The sequence below is a fragment of the Thalassophryne amazonica genome, chromosome 14, assembly GCF_902500255.1.
Source record: "Thalassophryne amazonica chromosome 14, fThaAma1.1, whole genome shotgun sequence".
In the NCBI taxonomy this organism is placed as follows: Eukaryota; Metazoa; Chordata; class Actinopteri; order Batrachoidiformes; family Batrachoididae; genus Thalassophryne; species Thalassophryne amazonica.
The window spans coordinates 63,249,514-63,269,055 of record NC_047116.1 but is presented as its reverse complement, the minus strand read 5'-3'; the positions used below and the strand labels follow the sequence as shown (position 1 = coordinate 63,269,055).

At 39.0% G+C, this 19,542-nt stretch overlaps 1 protein-coding gene across 1 annotated transcript in view; it reads right to left on the bottom strand.

Annotated features, from left to right (window-relative positions):
• Positions 1-19,542, bottom strand: part of lrp1bb (low density lipoprotein receptor-related protein 1Bb) — a 1,555,752-nt gene that overhangs the window by 991,532 nt on the left and 544,678 nt on the right. The window contains exons 4-5 of the mRNA XM_034186395.1: positions 6,434-6,553; positions 1,657-1,785 (exon numbers count right to left, since the gene is read on the bottom strand). Coding sequence (XP_034042286.1) covers positions 1,657-1,785; positions 6,434-6,553 — 249 coding nt within the window. The remainder of the gene's footprint in view (positions 1-1,656; positions 1,786-6,433; positions 6,554-19,542) is intronic.

Sequence of the window (19,542 nt, the reverse complement as noted above, 5' to 3'; positions counted from 1 at the left end):
ACCTGCTTTATGGGCTTAATTGACCATGAACATTCCACGACATCAAGTTCGCCCCTCAAAAACGCCCTTATTTATCCTGATCTTGCACACTGGCTGAAGTGAGGTACCGCTCTCTTAATATCAGCAATAAATCAGACCCCGTGCTCACATAAGCGCTCTTCTCTTATCCCTCTAAATAAACTTGTCTGACATTTTTCATCCATGCTGCACAGTGGACTCTGGCCACGCTCACCGATTGAGATCTACCACAGCTTTCAATCAGGTGTAGACTGTATCAGCTCATGTAATAATAACAGTGAAACTGCAGTGAGTCTATTACACAGTACACTTCAAATTACCACCACACAGGTCCCACACGAGGACGAGAAACTCAAACATTTGTTTCCTTTTTTCCTGTGCTGCAATGAAGCGTGCACACTTTAGATTATTGTCTGGATATCTTTTCCCCAAACACATTTTATACCAGATGCCCTTTTTGACGCAACGTCACGTGACATGGAGAAATGTGTCAGGGGTGGGGTTTGAACCGGGAACCTTCTGCAATGAAACCAAGTGCTCGTCTCCAAACATTGTAAAATTGTAAAATGTAAAATTTAGTGCATCCAGCAAAGTGTGATAAGGGTATCAGCTTGCACCGCACTGTTATCCCACGCCATAACATACAGCTCAGCATGAATCAGTGAAGTGCATTATAAAGTAGAAATATTAAAACCATCAGGGAGGTGTGCAGACTGATTTATGTTCGATGTACAAACAGCCTAAAAATACATTATATCTTTTGCTTTACACTGAGCCAAATGAGAAAAGATTAAATCAAGATTAAATCCCAAAATGAAAATTTGCGCTGGACAGTTTCGATTTAAATCTGAACACCGAACGCGTTAATGTGTTTTTTCATACCTTGATGCTTCTCATCTTCTGCTCTCAGAGAACTGTATCTGAAATTTATATTCATGGGCTTTTACAACTAATAGTAACCCCATAGTTATCCCTGCACCCCGGCCGCTCTCTGCAAAATTAATATTAATGCATGTGAGCATTGGGTTCAGTTAAGTTTATGGGTAATCATATTCAGTTTATTCCTGGTAGGACAACAGTCACATTGATTAAAAGCTGCAACAGCGGCGGTGTTCTCTGCACTAGGTGTGTGTTGAGCCTCTAGCGATTTTCAACCCCTATATGCCAAAGTGACAACAACCTAAAAATATATATCTTTCACTTAATGGTTCAATGTGCAACACAAATACAAACTCGGTGAGGTTAATCGTGTTGCGGACCACCACAACAAATCTCATCTACATTGGTTATTTTATTTCTAAGTAGCCATTTTTACTCTTTGGGGATGATTTGTTCTTGCATTAACATAAATCAGAGTGACACCGCGCATTGTCTCCATACAAAATACTCCTGCTTAAAATCTCATGCTCATTAATTTTATCATTATCCCGGCCTGACCACATCTGCCCGTTCCCATGTGGATGATAGATGTGGTCACTGCTGAACCACATTAATCTTGCTTTACCAAAGTTGGTGAGCATCAAATGAGAAAATATCATACCATCCAGTCTGGGTTGGACAAACCGCTGTTTAATAATAGAAATGAAACATACAAACTATGCAGATGATGTTGTTTTGCAATGCAAGTGTGCCGCTCACCTTGTTTGGCTTTGCAAGATATCCTGTCAGGTTGCAGGATGTATCCTTCCGTGCAGCTGCATCTGTACGACCCGTAGGTGTTCGTGCAGGTTTGGCTGCATGCGCCGTACACAGCACATTCATCATGATCTTATGGAAAAAAGGAAGAGAGTCATTTGTAACAAATTAGGTGTGCTCAAACCTGACCCAAATACATAAAGTATACTTAATGTGGCCTCACTCTGGCACCTCAGGTGTAATTACTTTTATAACCAGTGAGCCATATTCTGGAATGCAGTACCTGATGCTGAAAATGGCTCTTTCTTATGTTTTTTTCCCCCAAGCAGGAAGGATCTCACATGCTTCTAGAGGCCATGATGTTTCACTGCTAACAAATGGCCTCTGAACTCAGAATGATCCAAGGGTGAAGTATGTTAATGATTTGCACATTAGAGTTGGAAGTAATGATTTTTTTTTCATTGATTCATTTCTCAATTTTTTTTTTCCAATTAATCAATTAATTGAATGTTTTTCATTAGTCTATTGTGCTTAGATTAGCTTTGGTTAATTTAACAGTAAATCATAACCATACATTTAAGCCCTTGCAAAAAAAACAAACATAAAAAAGCATTTATTTTACAATTTAAAAAAGTACAATAAAATCTTGCACACATCTTTGCTTCTTTCTGGGCCCCAAAATACAAAAAACTAAATCTGAACACATTTCATCAGGTTCGCAACGAACAATTATTTTCATTATCAATGAACCAGATGATCCTACGACAGACTGGCATCCGATCCATGGTGTACCCTGCCTTGTGCCTTATGACTGCTGGGATAGGCTCCAGCCCCCTGTGACCCTCTATTAGATATAGAAAGTGAACAAATGGACTAATCTGATGATTATTATCTTGATTAAATCCATTAGTTGTTTGGTCCATAAAATGTCAGAAAATGGTGAAAAAATATTCATCAGTTTCTCAAAGCTCAAGATGACATCCTTGGTTTGTCCATAACCCAAAGATATTGTGTTTATTGTCTAAAAGGAGTAATAAATAAATAAATAAATTAATTAATAAATATGTATAATTTAGAAGTTGGTCCTATTTAAAAGATGGATCAAAATGATTCATCAGTTCAGTTAACTGTAGCACTAATGTGATCCAGTGTGCACAGTAAAACAAAATGTTGCAGTACCAACTATAAGGCATGTAGATAGTGCAATTCTTGCAATTCTCCTCCAAGACTAAATGATCTTGAATTTTTTGAATTTCTTCTGGTTCCTGGATCCAAAATACTACATCAGCACGTTGGAATACCTCCTCCCCACCACTCCAGCATCCGGCCATCACCTTTTTTAATTAAAGTAGCTTAAACACCCATCCTAAATTTTGTTAAAATTTTATTAAAATTGGTTACATTCTCACCCTAATTTCTATTAATTCTGTGACCCCAATACATCGCAAAAAGCAAAACCAAATGAATTTTCATAAGCAATGAGACAGACCTTCCTGTGATGATGATATCAGTGTGTGATGGTCTTTCCGAAGTTCTGTAAATCAGTGGTCCCCCAACCCCTGGGCCGCGGACTGGTACCGGTCCTTGGATCAATTGGTACCGGGCCGCCGGCTGCCCAAGAAATTATTAATTATTTCCATTGTATTTATTATCTGAGTCTGAATAATCTTTTATTTTGAAAAATCTTTTATTTAAAAAAATGACCGGATTCTCTCAGTTACATCTCTATCACTTGAGTGCCAAAAATTTAACCCACAACTTAGCAAAATGACTAAAAAACAGACGTCTTTGGAAAGTTTCTTTTCAAAGGGGAAAAGACCCAGTGAAGAGACAGAAGAAGAGCCTACAACTTCCAAGAAAAAGAAAGCTTTTAACAGACAATACCACGAATTCTACTTGAAATATGGATTTATCGCGACAAGTGATGTCCACAGACCAAGCCCGCTCTGCATAATATGTGGCGACCGGCTCTCTAATGAGGCAATGAAGCCTTCAAAACTGCTTGCCACTTGGAGACCAAGCACCCTGGATTAAAAGACAAGCCCCCGGAGTATTTTGAAAGAAAAAAACAGGAACACAAAGAACAGCGTTATAGTGAGTTAAAATTCATGCAGTTTATATTCATTTTTGTGGTGTATCTGTATCTTATTTTGAAGGCATGTTTAAACGTTACCATAGTGACCAGAGTCAGAGAGCATTAGGGTGGTGGTCGCCAACAGAGGGGGGTGAGGGAGAGGGGAGAGGAGACGGTTCAAACTGACAACTTTATTTCAGCTGTTGAAAATTAACATTCATGGAGTGTTTAATAATAAAAAACAATTAAAATATTGTGTAGGTATATTTAGATAATAGAGAAAGAAATGTGGAATTGCTGGTTCTTGTTCTTTATTTTTCCACGTATATTTATTAATAATTTATTTGGGGGCAGAGAGGATGTTAACAGAGACTTTGATGTTAAACAGATGTTATGTTGCATACGAGTACACAGTGGATTCATGCTTATTATTATATTCGCAATATAAACAATCTACATACCCCCCCGGTCCGTGGTAAAATTGTCAAGCGTTGACCGGTCCGTGGTGATAAAAAGGTTGTGAACCACTGCTGTAAATGTTCCGGGTGACCCACAATAACTTCTTTGCATGGGGAATTTTATTTTATTATTATTTCTTTTAATTCAATAATTATTATACATATATGCAATGCTTCACTGCTCCTTCTTGGGGAGCTTTGGTGGCTGCTGTCCTCTCAACTATGTTGACATGGCATGTGCAAATGTCAGTGTAGTCCACTGCCTAACAAACAGATTGGCCTGTTTTTGCTCAGTATAAGTACCAGGTGTTAAAAAAGTGCCTCTTGTAAAGTAAAAAAAAAAAAAAACTATCTAAAAAATGTATATAAATCACATAGGAATATAATTCCCACCTTTTTTTAAGAAGAAGAATATGCTCTTTAATTTAAGGTTTTCTGCATTGTTGTGATATTTTATTATTATTATTATTATTATTATTATTATTATTGGCATTTGTTATTTTACTGTTGGAGGTGTTTTGGGCAGCACAGCGGTTTAGCAGTTTAGCACCGCTGCCTCACAGCATGAAGGTCATGAGATCGAATCCCACCTATGGCCTTTCTGTGTGGAGTTTGCATGTTCTCCCCACGGGTTCCTTCTGGGAGCTGCGGCTTCCTCCCACATTCAAAGACATGCAGTCTAGGTGGATTAGAAACTTTAAATTGCGTGTGCAGGTGTGAATGTGTTTGCTTGTCTCTATGTGGCCCTGTGACAGATTGGCATCCTGACCAGGGTGTAACCTGCCTCCCACCCTCACTGAAGCATATCCAGCTCTCCCATGACCTATAACTGGAGTAAGCGGTTGAAGATCAGTGAGTGGTGTTGATTTTGTTTACTGCTTTGATTCCTGGGAAAACTCTATATATTTATTAGCATTTTTTTTTTAATTGATAATGTTAACATAATTTTTGAGGATATACATCACACTGTAGTATGAGTCACATGACCTTCAAACTAGTAAAAAAAAAACAAAAACAAAAAAAAACAGGAAAATACAATAGTTTATTTCATATATTGCCAAAAATATACCCATGACAAATTAAATTACTAAACGCAACTCTTTTCCAATCAGTGTTCAGATCTGTCCAAATGAGCTCATGGTTTAAAAAAAAGCAAAAAAAAACCTGACGTAATTTCCAGGAACGTTCTATATCATTCTGTCCTAAACAAATTTGTAGAAAGTGAGACTCATTGAACACAATAGGGCACCGCAGCTCGTTCAAACCCTGCGTGATATCACGGGATTTGACCACTTATTGGTTCCATTGTGCACTATATATCCAGCATAACTTCACACGGAAATATGGTGTACTGTTTTGTTTTTGGTTGCAATCACTAAAGCAGTCGTAAAACCAGAGTAGCTGCGTTCTCTCGCCTGCAAAACCGCCTTGACACGTTTGAGCTCCGGGTCATAAACAAACCACAACACATGTCCACATTGTCATTTTTTTGTTGCCTTTTCCACTTTGTTTGTGTTTACGTTGTCCAAAAACTCAGAGAAAATGCTGTGTTTTCCCCCAATGTAGACAAATTACATCATATGCATCATATTTTATCCCTTTAGCACCCGCCCTCAAATGAGACTGCGGTGCCCACTTGTCACCTGTAAGTAGTACTCTGAGAGACTTATACCTTATGGTAAAATAGCAGCAACTGCATCACTACACTTTGCTCCAGGTCAGTTTATGCTCTGGGTTTAAAGGTACAATAACACAATAGCACTAATGTAAGAACATGTTGTTCCGTCAGCTTCAGAAAACTGAAAGCTGATGGTCTAATTTCGCTTCAGAAGCCTTTGCTGCTGTCAGTGAAATTTCATAGGATATTAAGACCGAAAGGTCCTTTGAGACTATCAATTCCAAAACATGATGCATTCAAAAGATGAATGCCATTTCGTTGAAATAAAAAAGATGTGCATAGTCAAAGTTAGACACTGCAACTTTGAGGTGCTTTTGGCAGCTAAATTTCATCCTCACTGGGTGTCAGGAACCAGGCTTTAGGCAGTGTGAAGGCTGAGAAAAAGGGAAAGTGACACACAGAAATTGTGAATTGTTGTATACACGGGGCTCTGCCTGCAGACAGATGGTTCCCTGCTTATTCATCTGAAGGAAGTCTGACTGAAGGCAAAAGAAGAGATTGTCTCCAGAATCGGGATTGGAGGTGGGGGTTCTGTGGCAGGACGCCCCCACCAGAGCTGCTGAATCCTACCTCTGCAACTTGTGCCGTCGTCGCCGACCTCAAAACCGTCAGCACAGAAACAGAAGGTGCCGTTCCTCGTCATGACGCAGCCATAGCGGCACCGAAGTTCATGGCAAGCTGACAAGAGCTCTGCAGGGGGAAAGAGACAGAAATGAAAGGAATCGAAGGGCTGAGAGGTGGAATGGGAAATGTCCTTTAGATTTTCTCTTTCAATAGCAAAAGCCTATCTGCAGGTATTTGTTTGTCTAAAAGTAAAACCAGTCATGTCTGCTGACCATCCCAGATTTAAGACTGACAAATATAAGAGGAGGTTTTTACAAGCAAACTAAAATAGAGAAGTAGCCTGAACATGGTGTCACTCACTGAAACTCAGAAACAGAAATAGCTGTGAAAAATCACAGATAACTAATTATGTTAAATGTGAGACAAGACCTCATACAGTATAATAAACTTCATTGTGACAGTAAAACAAGAAATGCCAGGGCAAATATGGGGTATAATTCATAATGACAGGTATCAGAGGGCTGAGGCATGCCCCATATGCTCTACACTCCACAATCTATTTGTACAAGTAAATATACTCTACTGCATTTATAAAAGAGGTAGCTGACATTTTTCAAGGGTGGTAATAAATTATGAAAAGTTTTTATAATGAGTTGGAATGGTGTGAGTCCAGAATTATTTTAAAATCTCAGACCTCAAGTTTTTATAAGAAGAACTCAACCCTTTAATTTCCTGTTAACTGGTTATTTTTATGTTAATTTACTGTCTAAATGTATTTCTAAATTGTTTAGGTTCTTGTTATCATATACACATTATTATTATTATTATTATTATTATTATTAGTAGTAGTAGTAGTAGTAGTAGTAGTAGTAGTATCATCATCATCATTTTATTTTAGTTTTACTTCTATTTTATCATTTGATTTTTAAATGAACCACAATGGAAATAAGTGTTTTCACTTTCTTGTGTCATCCATGTATTTATATTACATATTTTTATATTTTATTATATATTATATTATATATTACATATTTGCATTATGTACTTACATTGAACTTACTAAATTAAGTCACACATGCAAAGTATGCAACGTCACTTTTAATATATAAATGATTTACTGCCCCCTGCTGGAATGGTGTGTGAGTCCAGAAAGTAATTATCAATGTCCATTGTTCAGTGTTGTTAGCTAATATCCATAGTTTCTCCAAAAAATATTAGTCCTATCAACATTCCGTTTGTCGACAATTATCCTTGACCAAAAATACATAAGCATACCAAATGGCAAGTGTCACTCTCCCAAATTTCTCTGTGATCAAAGCCATACACATGCTTGCATGCACATATCCATCCACACAGAGGCAACTTTGCTACTATAAATTAATTATTGTAAATGATTAATATAGATATGTTTATAATGGTGTTTATGACTATATATATAACTTAATGAAATGACCTTGCATGTGTGACTTCATTATGAAGTCATTCATACCAATCAACAAATATTTTGCTGATCAATGTATCCTTTTGATCATTAATCCAGGATTCTTTTTGTTGAGATACACAAAAAAAGGTCTTTTTTGGACTATGTTCTCATTGACCTTTGATAAAATTACTCCAAAATGTAATCACCTTTAGATATCTGTATCTGTCTAAGCAATTTCCCCACCAAATAGGATCCTCTAGATTTCTTGGTTGTTGAGATATACAAAAAAGGTGCTTTTCAGATTATGTTTTCTTTGACCTTTGACCAAACTACTTCAAAATCTAATTATCTCAAGCAGGTGTTTATTTTCATTTTCAGGAAAGATAACATCTGTAGAAGCATATAATGTACTTTTGGAATTGGTAAATGTGTTGCACACTATCCAATCAATGTAATGCTGATTTCAACATGCTGCTGAGACTTTTCATGTGCAGCCATAAAATTCTGCATAAAGGTACTGTAACAGCTAAGATGTGATTGTAAAGAATTCACTTGACATGCTGATTGATTGGTAGCAGCCCTCAGCAAAAACCACATTGTCACTTCCCATGTATTTTCAGAGTGCCGTGATTCCCATTGATGCTCTGCATAGCACTAATCTCTGTACACAATGGAACAAAAGAGCAGCAAATCACCGCTTGATGAATGTTCAGCTGAATAAATGATACTGTGAAAGGAAAAAAAATCCTCAAAACATAGTTTTAATTGCACAAAGATTGATGTGGTTCTGGCGAACATTCATTACTGTCAACTTACAGCCCAGAAGATAAAAGCTTGCATTGATTGTCCTTGCTCTCTTCAATACTAACCATTTCAAGACATTATGAAATGCTGCTGCAGTAGCAGCAGCAGACCAAACCATTTCTTGACAGCATGTATTTACATTTAACATCAGAGTGTGAGCTGCACAATGGTGAAAGCATAATTTGACATTACTCTCTGAATTAAAGGATGATCTTTTGAAAAGTTCAAATGATGTGATGCCAGTGCATCTGACACTTTTAAACACTTTGACATCAGCAATATCAGAGGTTAGTGTTTCCATTAGTGCCCACCTTTCCTGTTGCTTCACTGATATATGAGGATGAATGGTTCAACTGCAATACGTATATAATTTTGAAAGAATTTATTGTAGGTCGATGTGTCATAAAACATTTAAATACAAGACCAGTTGTCCTGCAGCACACAATTCTGTCCTCCAAGTGGCACTCAACAAAATGCTTATGGACTGGTTGCATAGAACAAACAAAACCATTTCTCTTTAGCACCATTCAAAACAGAGGTATTCAAGTGTTATACTATCTAGTGACATAAATGTGTCTCATCAATGTAACGATGCCATTGACCCTTACTGAAATATAGGCAGTAGTTATTTAATCTGAAGCAATGATTAAAACCATAATTTCTGTCCATTTGAGGAAAACTATCCAGTTGGATCAAACAGCAATTTGCAGGTTTGTGAATATTCAAAGCCCAGAATCTGCTTTTTGGGTTACTTTGAACAAATATGTCAGATTACATTAAGTACAAACATGTTGTGACTGACTAAATTAAAGCCTCAGAAATAACTGAAAAAAGGTCCTGAGAGATTTAATCAGGGCCAAACGTCATTTTGAGCAAAAAAATGTTCAGCTGAATCACAAAGAAGCTTAAATTATCTCAAGGTATTTCCGACCAAAATGTGTTCTCTACCCTACATACAGGTTTTATTTAATTATTTATTTATGTATTTTATTTTATTTATTTATTTTTCTTTTTTGGGGGTGGTTTGCTTTTTCTCTTAAAAACATTTATGGAATCAATTAGAAACTTACGTTCTCAGTTTTCCTCTTGCTTCAATAGTATCCAAGTAATAGGAAAATGTTGTTGCTTTTGTTCATTGCCATGGTAACACCACTTTATGACAGTCTCATTAGAGTCTTCAGAAATGTGTATGTTCAAATAATTTAATTTGAAAATTATGACCATACAAACAGCAGAACCTGGCAAAGATGCACACAGTGAGATAGATGATAGATGGACAGCATGTACTGATCCCAAACTTCACCACATCCACAATTCAGTATGTTAATGTTTCCCATAATCCCCCTGGCAGCCCCCTGCACTTCCCAGAATGCACCGTGGCACAAGCAGAGTTTCGGCATCTCACAGTGCATGTAAACAATGGCTAGCGAGGATGTGGATGCTCTGATCCAGCAAGTTCACATGCGATTATGATGATGACACGTTTTTCCAATTTGAGAGGGTTATCTAGAGGAGGTGTAGCACCTGTGATGGACTTCTGCCGTGCCCTGATGTTGTCAAGTTGTCTATATTTCACGAGGTTTGTTTTCATTGTGCCCTGAACCGGGACTCTGCTGAAACTGACCTCTTGTGTGAGTCACAGACCACGAGATGGCGCGAGATTCACAACTACGAAACAGCGAATACATTTCATTGTGCTTTTTTCAGAAATATTTGGATCAATGAATAATCAAGTTGGTATGTATGGTAATGCAATAAGACTGATGATGTAATACAGGGATTCTACCTGAGCAAGGTTTACAACATTTATTACATTATCATTTGAAAAATAAAAGCTGGCTGAAGAAAAATATATTGGTCTTCTTCTCTGTGTGTCCAGTTGTAGCCTTGCTTTTTTTTTTTACTGATTCACAATAAAAGCACTAAGCAGTGAATCACAAGTATATAAAGCTAAACTCCACTAAAGTACAAAATACTGACATCAATGCTAAATTAAGCAAAAAAAAAAGAAGAAAAAAAAAGGCTATGTCACTGTTCACTGCTTTGGAAAAAGAAAACTTGGAACAATTGACTGGTGAACTCACTGTATGTCTGGTTTTCATATTGCCCTCGGTAGACTTTTGACTGACATAGGGCTGAGTAAAAAAAAATGTCTCAATTCTCATTTTGGGGTGAAATATTTCACAAAGGTGGTGAAGAGCAAGCTAACACTGAAGTATTAAAATTGAAAATGTTCAGTAACCTCTGGACTTGAAAGACAGAACAGGCTCCTTGGATGTTTATTAATATTGCTCTCTGGCTCTGTGGTGAAATATTGAAGTGGGAGCAGAGAGCTGTATTCAGTGAAAAGAGAATCTGGAAAACAAGACAATTGATGAAGGAATGCAGATAGTTTTCATTGCGTAAAGCACAAACATTAGGGCCCCTTCACACATAGTACGAATGTGGTCAAATGAAGTGCACATGAAGCAGGAATCATATGAAATACATGTTAAATTGTAGCTGCTTCCAATGCCTTGTACACCTGTTGCTACAACTATTTGTGCACCCCAGTGGCTGAAAGGCAGAGTGTGTGCTGTGAGAGGGCACCAAACCCTCTCGTGGTAGGTGTTGGCCAAATTCCAGGTGACACACACGAACGTCTAACACCGCTCATTTGGCACTTAGAAAATGTGCGGCCATTCATACTATTAGCATGACAACAGTCAGCAGACAATCACTGTCAAGCTGGGTGTGAAATTTGTCTAAGTTGCCCCCATGACTGTGGAGTTGCCAAGTGCACATGTGGTGTGCCAGAATGTTGACCCCCCCCCCCACAAGATGTGTGTGTGTGTGGTTCGTACCCCCCCACAGGCAAGGCACCTCTCATCTGATAACAGAGTGACACCTTAGCCTGTGCGCTGACAGGACAGGGGGTGTGGCTGGCTGCCCACATTTGTAGAGACATCTCTGATCCTGGACGTCACAGCTGCAGAACCCATCCCATGTTTTGACAGACATGGAGGTATGTGTGCTTGCTGTCATCATGTGGAAATACATAAAAACATATATTACTTTTGTAACGAGCTGGAGAAACGGACCGTCAGTTCATGTGGACACGCAGCAGGTGATCTGAATGTCATGTCTGTATGACAGGACAGGTGTGTCAGGCCATAAGGGCTGTGAGCAGCGCACCACGGGACAAGCCAAGAGTGTGATAAATATGCCACTTTCAGTCACGTATCAGCAGAAATACACTGCAACAAATGCCGTTTGGTCAGTTATCGCAGCGCTTTTTTTCTTTTTTTTTTTAAAAAGTATGTTTATCTGCTTGTTGATTTTAGCCATGTCACGCTCCTGTTGAAAGATGGTGATGGTAGCGCAATGGTAAAGTTTCCATCTGGTAATCAGAGCTTCCGGGTTAGAATCCCGTGAGTTACATTTCTTTTTTAATTACCAGGATTATTTAACCATGGGCTTCTGTATTGCGTCCCTATTTATTTAATATTTATATCAACCTAGTGATATTTACTAATTATACAGCTGGCTTTCATTTTATTTTCCTCCACATCAGTGGCATGATGTGGTGCAGCTACTCAAACTGTGTTCCTGGTTGCACGAAATTGTCGTATGCACGACACCATCACACCGGGATCATGCATGCCTGCCTAGCGGCTTGATGTTTTCGTGGTTCGCTCATACAAGCTGTTCCGCCATGAGTCGCCCTCATTTGTACTTATTCATACTATGTGTGAAGGAGCCCTTATGGTTGTCATTACTAAATTTGTTGCATGTTAATTTGTTTATTGATAATATGTAATTACTGTAATGACACCTAGCACAACATCGAGAGGAATTCCACTGATTTTAGATGTATCAGTAAAACAAAGTGATATCTGATGGCAGTGGAACCTATTTGGCACAATTTTTCAAATCCCATGTGGCTTTACAATTTTGTAACAGAAATCACTGTGGAGAGGGGGTGTGACTAATGATGTAGAACTCTGCCAATGTGAACTTGTTGCATACCAGTGGCAATTACTGAGTCATCTAACTTCTCTTTAGGTCAGTAGGAGACAAAGATTTGGCAAATATGTAAGGACCTAGAAACTGTCCATCCCTGACAGCTCTGTATTTGCTGAGAAGACAAGGATTAAGGCTGTTACATCAATGAGAACCAGCAATGTAACAGACAGGAAAAGCTCTCTGAGTATGGCGATGCATTTATCATGTCATAATAAAGCTTGGTAGACATTGTATTCTTTGTGTGCAGCTATCATTACTGGGTTAATGACTTGTTTGGAAGAAATTCCATGAATGTTCAAGTAGACCTGATTATAAACAATAAACACATAGAAAGAGTATACCAAAATACATTTCTTGGAGTGATCATAGACAGCAAACTCGGCTGGAAACCTCATGTAAGCCATGTCAGATCAAAAGTGGCAAAATGCACTGCAATTCTGGGGAGGACAGAATACATACTGGACTATAAAGCCTTGCACGTACTGTTCATTATCTTTACCACATCTGTCTTACTGTGTGGAAGTATGGGGAAACAACAAAAAAAGCACCCTGCAGCCACTATGCATACTACAGAAAAGAGCAATAAGGATAATAAGTGGGATATAGAGAACATACCAACCCACTATTGTAAAATAAAACATGTTGAAGTTTATGGATTTGGTCAAATTTAAAAAAATCACAAATCATGTAAAAAGCCAGAAACAATTTACTGCCGGAAAAATACAAAATCTATTCATGGAAAGAGAAGGTGGCTATAATTTGAGAGGAGGACTGAACTTCAAAAAGAATAGAAGTTGAACTCGCATGAGAAGGATGTGCATATCAATCTGTGGGGTGGATTTGTGGAACAGTTTGGAGCTGGAGCTCAAACAGAGCACCAATATAAATCATTTTAAAAGAATGTACAAAAAATCTATCTTAAGTGCTTACAGTGTTCACTAAAGTATTCAAAATGGTTAAAAAAAACAAACAAACAAACAAACAAAAAACTGATGAGAACCAGTACCGGTGATTAATTGTGATTGTTTTTGTATTATCGTTTGTAGTTTGACAGAAATGTTTTATTTTTAATATTGACACAGGATAAATAGGTTAGGGCAATTAAAAGCTAGATAGCTTCAGCCTTGACCTTTTTCATTATGTATTTTCTTTTTGTTTGATTTTATCTATTCATTCATTTATTTTCTGTTATTGCATGTTTGCTGATTGAAATAAATAAATCAAATCAAACTATACAGGATACAGTCAAATACTGTACACACCATCCCATTCAAACGAATGGGATGGTGTGTACAGTATTTGACTGGTAGTGTATATTCAAACATTCTGATTCAACTCACCTTCACTCATCTGGCTTCTGAACTTAAAAATGTGAATCAAGGAAGATGAAAACCAGCATGAACATATGGTAGGAACCAGAGTTATTACAAATCCAAATGAGACAAAGGTTGGGATGGTATGGAAAATGCAAAAAATGCAGTGATTCTTGCATTTACTTTAACTTTTATTTCATTGCAGACAGTAGGAACCCAAGTTATTTCATGTTTTGTCTTGTCAACTTCATTTAGCTAAACTGCAGGATTGTCTTACAGACATAAAGACATGGATGACCTCTAATTTCCTGCTTTTAAACTCAGATAAAGCTGAAGTTATTGTACTTGGCCCCACAAATCTTAGAAACATGGTGTCTAACCAGATCCTTACTCTGGATGGCATTACCCTGACCTCTAGTAATACTGTGAGAAATCTTGCAGTCATTTTTGATCAGGATATGTCATTCAATGCGCATATTAAACAAATATGTAGGACTGCTTTTTTGCATTTGCGCAATATCTCTAAAATTACTACTGTAATTCATTATTATCAGGTTGTCCTAAAAGTTCCCTGAAAAGCCTTCAGTTAATTCAAAATGCTGCAGCTAGAGTACTGATGGAGACTAGAAGGAGAGCGCATATTTCACCCATATTGGCCTCTCTTCATTGGCTTCCTGTTAATTCTAGAATAGAATTTAAAATTCTTCTTCTTACTTATAAGGTTTTGAATAATCAGGTCCCATCTTATCTTAGGGACCTCATAGTACCATATCACCCCAATAGAGCGCTTCGCTCTCAGACTGCAGGCTTACTTGTAGTTCCTAGGGTTTGTAAGAGTAGAATGGGAGGCAGAGCCTTCAGCTTTCAGGCTCCTCTCCTGTGGAACCAGCTCCCAATTCGGATCAGGGAGACAGACACCCTCTCTACTTTTAAGATTAGGCTTAAAACTTTCCTTTTTGCTAAAGCTTATAGTTAGGGCTGGATCAGGTGACCCTGAACCATCCCTTAGTTATGCTGCTATAGACGTAGACTGCTGGGGGGTTCCCATGATGTACTGAGTGTTTCTTTCTCTTTTTGCTCTGTATGCACCACTCTGCATTTAATCATTAGTGATTGATCTCTGCTCCCCTCCACTGCATGTCTTTTTCCTGGTTCTCTCCCTCAGCCCCAACCAGTCCCAGCAGAAGACTGCCCCTCCCTGAGCCTGGTTCTGCTGGAGGTTTCTTCCTGTTAAAAGGGAGTTTTTCCTTCCCACTGTCGCCAAGTGCTTGCGCACAGGAGGTCGTTTTGACCGTTGGGGTTTTTCCGTAATTATTGTATGGCCTTGCCTTACAATATAAAGCGCCTTGGCGCTATATAAATAAAATTGACTTGATTTGATTTTATTTCATTTGATTGTTTTTTTTTTAAATATGTATGTCCATTTTTTGCATTTAAGGTTTGCAATAACACGGATGTCATTCATTCTCACAGAGAGAACATTTTAGCATTGGAGATATCCAATCCCAATTTCCAATCACAGCCACATAAGTCTATAACTTCTTCTGGGTGTCTTGGTGGCTTTCCTCATTCTTCTTCTTGCGCAGTCACGCAGTTTTTGAGAACTGTCTGCGCCATTCAGATTTACCATAGAGTGTCATACTGTTTGTATTTCTTCATAATTTATGTAAATAAAGTCCAAGACATATTCAGTGGCAGCTTTACCCTCAGAGAGCCTCATCCACAACTACCACAAAAGACTCCAAGCTGTCGTTGATGTTAAAGGGGGCAATACAAGGTATTAAGAACAGGGGTATGTAAACTTTTGATCAGGGTAATTTTTGTAGATTCTGTTGTCATCATGATTTAAAAAGAGTAAACACAGTTGTTTGACAATAAATGGCTTCACCCAACCACTAACCATGAATGAAAAAAAAAAGTGTAATCTCTAAAAAATGGCCAAAAAAACACAACAATCCTGCCAAGGTATGTAAAGCTTTGAGCACAGCTTTATGTACGAGGTCTGTGAGAAAAGTAACGGACCTTTTTATTTTTTTCAAAAACTATATGGATTTGATTCATATGTTTTTACGTCAGCCAAGCTTGAACCTTCGTGCGCATGTGTGAGTTTTTCCATGCCTGTCGGTTGCGTCATTCACCTGTGAGCAGGCTTTGAGTGAGCACTGGTCCACCCCTCATGGCGCGCCGCGCTCCGAGCCGCCATCTAGAGGCAGAAACCACCACATTATTTCTAAACGGATGGCTGTGTGGAGCCGGGACCGTCGTGTGCAATTTCTCTGGTTATCACAAGAGCTGGACATCAGCCATTTTCCGGCAGATTTCACTTTTAACAAGAGATTTTGTCATGGAAAGAAGCGCGGAGGATCCGCACGTCATGACCAATTCGCTGATGAAGCGAGACAATGGAACACCTCCGTTTTGGAATGTTAGAGGACAAGCTGGGATATGCCTATCTCGTCTTTCAGTGCTTACCAGTCGAGTGAGTATAAGAGAAATTGTGGAGAGCTGGCCATGTCCCAGCTTGTCCTCCGAAACGGAGGTGTTCCTTTGTCTCGCTTCATTGTGACGGGCGAAGCCTCCGCGCGGCTTTCCATTTCTCTCAATGGCAGCTCAGAGCGCGGCGCACCGTGCGCCATTGTGGGCCGTCCTTAAAGCTGTAGTAACACTCCTTATTCTCTGTGAAGCCCGTAAAATTTTCACCGAAAGCCAGATAAATTTTTCGAATGGTTTCCAGCTGCCTGTCTCTAACAGTTTCTGAAAAAATTCTGATGGGGAAAAAAGCCCAAATCATTCCGCCATTTCCTCGCAATGAAACAACAACGAGAGGGGTGGACCAGTGCTCACTCAAAGCCTGCCCACAGGCGAATGACGCAACCGACAGGTGTGAAAAAACTCATGCATCCGCACGATGGTTTAAGCTTGGCTGACGTAAAAACATATGACTCAAATCCATATAGTTTTTGAAGAAAAAATAAAAAGGTCCGTTACTTTTCTCATAGACCTCGTATATTACCAAACAAAATGAAGTTGACCCCACAAAACATGAAATAGCTTGTCTGTCTGAAATGAAATAAAAGTCAGTAAATGAAAGGGTCACTGTTTGTTTTTTTTTATTGTTTTTTGTTTTTTTGATTTGGGATTGTACACTTTTTTTAATTTTCCACTGTCATATAAAAAGCAGAAAAATTCAGTGTGTGACTTTAGACTAGGTTTGTGGTGGTGTGTGGCACAATTACTTGCTGCTGCCTTGTGACAATGATGCACCAGTACTTCGCCTCACCACACTGAGGCTGAAAATAACAACCATGCCCTCTGGAATTTCGCTGTTCACCTCTCAAAAATAATCACCTTATTTAAAATTAAAATATTTATCATAAAATGCAAAATATACAGAAGTACACCATACCTGATATAGTACAAGGACATAAAAATTGTTCACACCACAATTTCTCAATTTTCATTCATTTTTAAATATAATGTATATAAGCTGTGTCCACATACACTGAAGAAATGAAACATTTGAGTTGGCGTGTACAGAACACGATTTTGTTTAGTTTGTGTAATGATTGTGTAATGTTGTAAACAGAGTTCTGTTTCGTTGCCACACATTAATGCTCTGTCCATGTCAGTAAACATGATCCCACAGATTGTGCTGTACTAGTTTTCTGGTGTTACTAATGCCAGTTTTCAAACTTGTGTTTTGGAATTTTGTGATAGAGCAAGCTCCATGTTTTTAGAGTGATTTTTTTGTTTTGTCCTTTGCTGTTGTGCTGAAAAATGTTTCCAAGTTGATTGCAGCAACACAGGAAATAACTTGAAGAGGCATTCTGAGATCAAATTGTTGCCATTAGTCCTGAAATACAGAAGTACGAGGCCTGTGAGAAAAGTAACATACTTTTTTTTCAAAAACTATATGGATTTGAATCACGTGCGATTACATCAGCCAACCTTGAACCCTCGTGCGCATCCGTGAGTTTTTTCACGCCTGTCAGTTACGTCATTCGCCTGTGGGCAGGCTTTGAGTGAGGAGTGGTCCACCCCTCCCGTCGGAATTCCTTTGTGTAACAACTTGCAGAGAGACTGGTGCTTTGCTTTATCAAAATTTTTTCACAACCTGTGAGGCAGATCGAAGTGGACACCATTCAAGAAATTCAGCTGGTTTTCGGTGAAAATTTTAACGGCTGATGAGAGATTATGGAGTGTTACTGTCGCTTTAAGGACTTCCCACAGAGCGGGACGCCGCGCCGCACTCTGAGGCACCATCGTCAGCCTGTTTCGAGCTGAAAACCTCCAAATTTAAGCCTCTGTTGACCCAGGACGTCGTGAGAGAACAGAGAACTTTCAAAAGAGGTCGGGATCAGCAGTTTATCCAGACATTCCACTGTTTAAAGGAGATTTTGTAATGAAAGACGTGGGGACGGATTGGCGCATCGGCAGGCAGCCGGCGCGGTGCGCCGCCACAGGAAAAACACCTCCGTGTTGATAACCATTTGTAAAAACCAGGTGGCTTTTGATGGCTTTCAGTAGAGTGAGTATCTGAGAAATTGTTTAACAGCTGGACATGTTCCAACTTGTCCTTAAGGCTTCCAACGGAGGTGTTTTACTGTGGCGGCGCGCCGCGCCGGCTGCCTGCCAACGCACCAATCCGTCCACACATGTTTTATTACAAAATCTCCTTTAAACAGTGGAACGTCCGGATAAACCGCTGATCCCGACCTCTTCTGAAAGTTCTCTGTTCTCTCACGACATCCTGGGTCAACAGAGGCTTAAATTTGGAGGTTTTCAGCTCAAAATAGGCTGACGACGGCACCTCAGAGCGCGGTGCGACGTCCCGCTCCGTGGGAAGTCCTTAAAGCGACAGTAACACTCCATAATCTCTCATCAGCCATTAAAAGTTTCACCGAAAACCATCTGAATTTCTCGAATGGTGTCCACTTCGATCTGCCTCACAGGTTCTGAAAAAATTTTGATAAACCAAAGCGCCAGTCTCTCAGCAAGTTGTTAGACAAAGGAATTCTGACGGGAGGGGTGGACCACTCCTCACTCAAAGCCTGCCCACAGGCGAATGACGTAACCCACAGGCGTGAAAAAAACTCTCGCATGCCCACGAGGGTTCAAGCTTGTCTGATGTAATCGCTCGTGATTCAAATCCATATAGTTTTTGAAAAAAATAAAAAGGTCTGATACTTTTCTCACAGACTTCGTATCTGACCTCCACCCAGTAGGTAAGATGAAAATTTCACTCAATACTGAAAATTTTTTCACAAGTTTTTTTTTTTTTTTTTTCCAAAACAAGATAAGCCACAATACAGTGTTCCACCATGTAGTAAGAATTTCTTCAGAAGAAATCTTCTCATTAATAACTTTCCAGTGAGTGAAATTTCAGGGCCCAGTCCCACTGGCGTTTAGGAAGATTTGCGTATGGATTGCACACAAAATTGGCTCATATTCGCAAAACATCTGCAATATCTGTGAAACATGCTTGTATAAGTTGGCCGACACCCACACACATCCGCAATTATCCGCAGAGGCATGTTTTTCAGTTGCCAGGATTTTTGAGCTGCACAAAA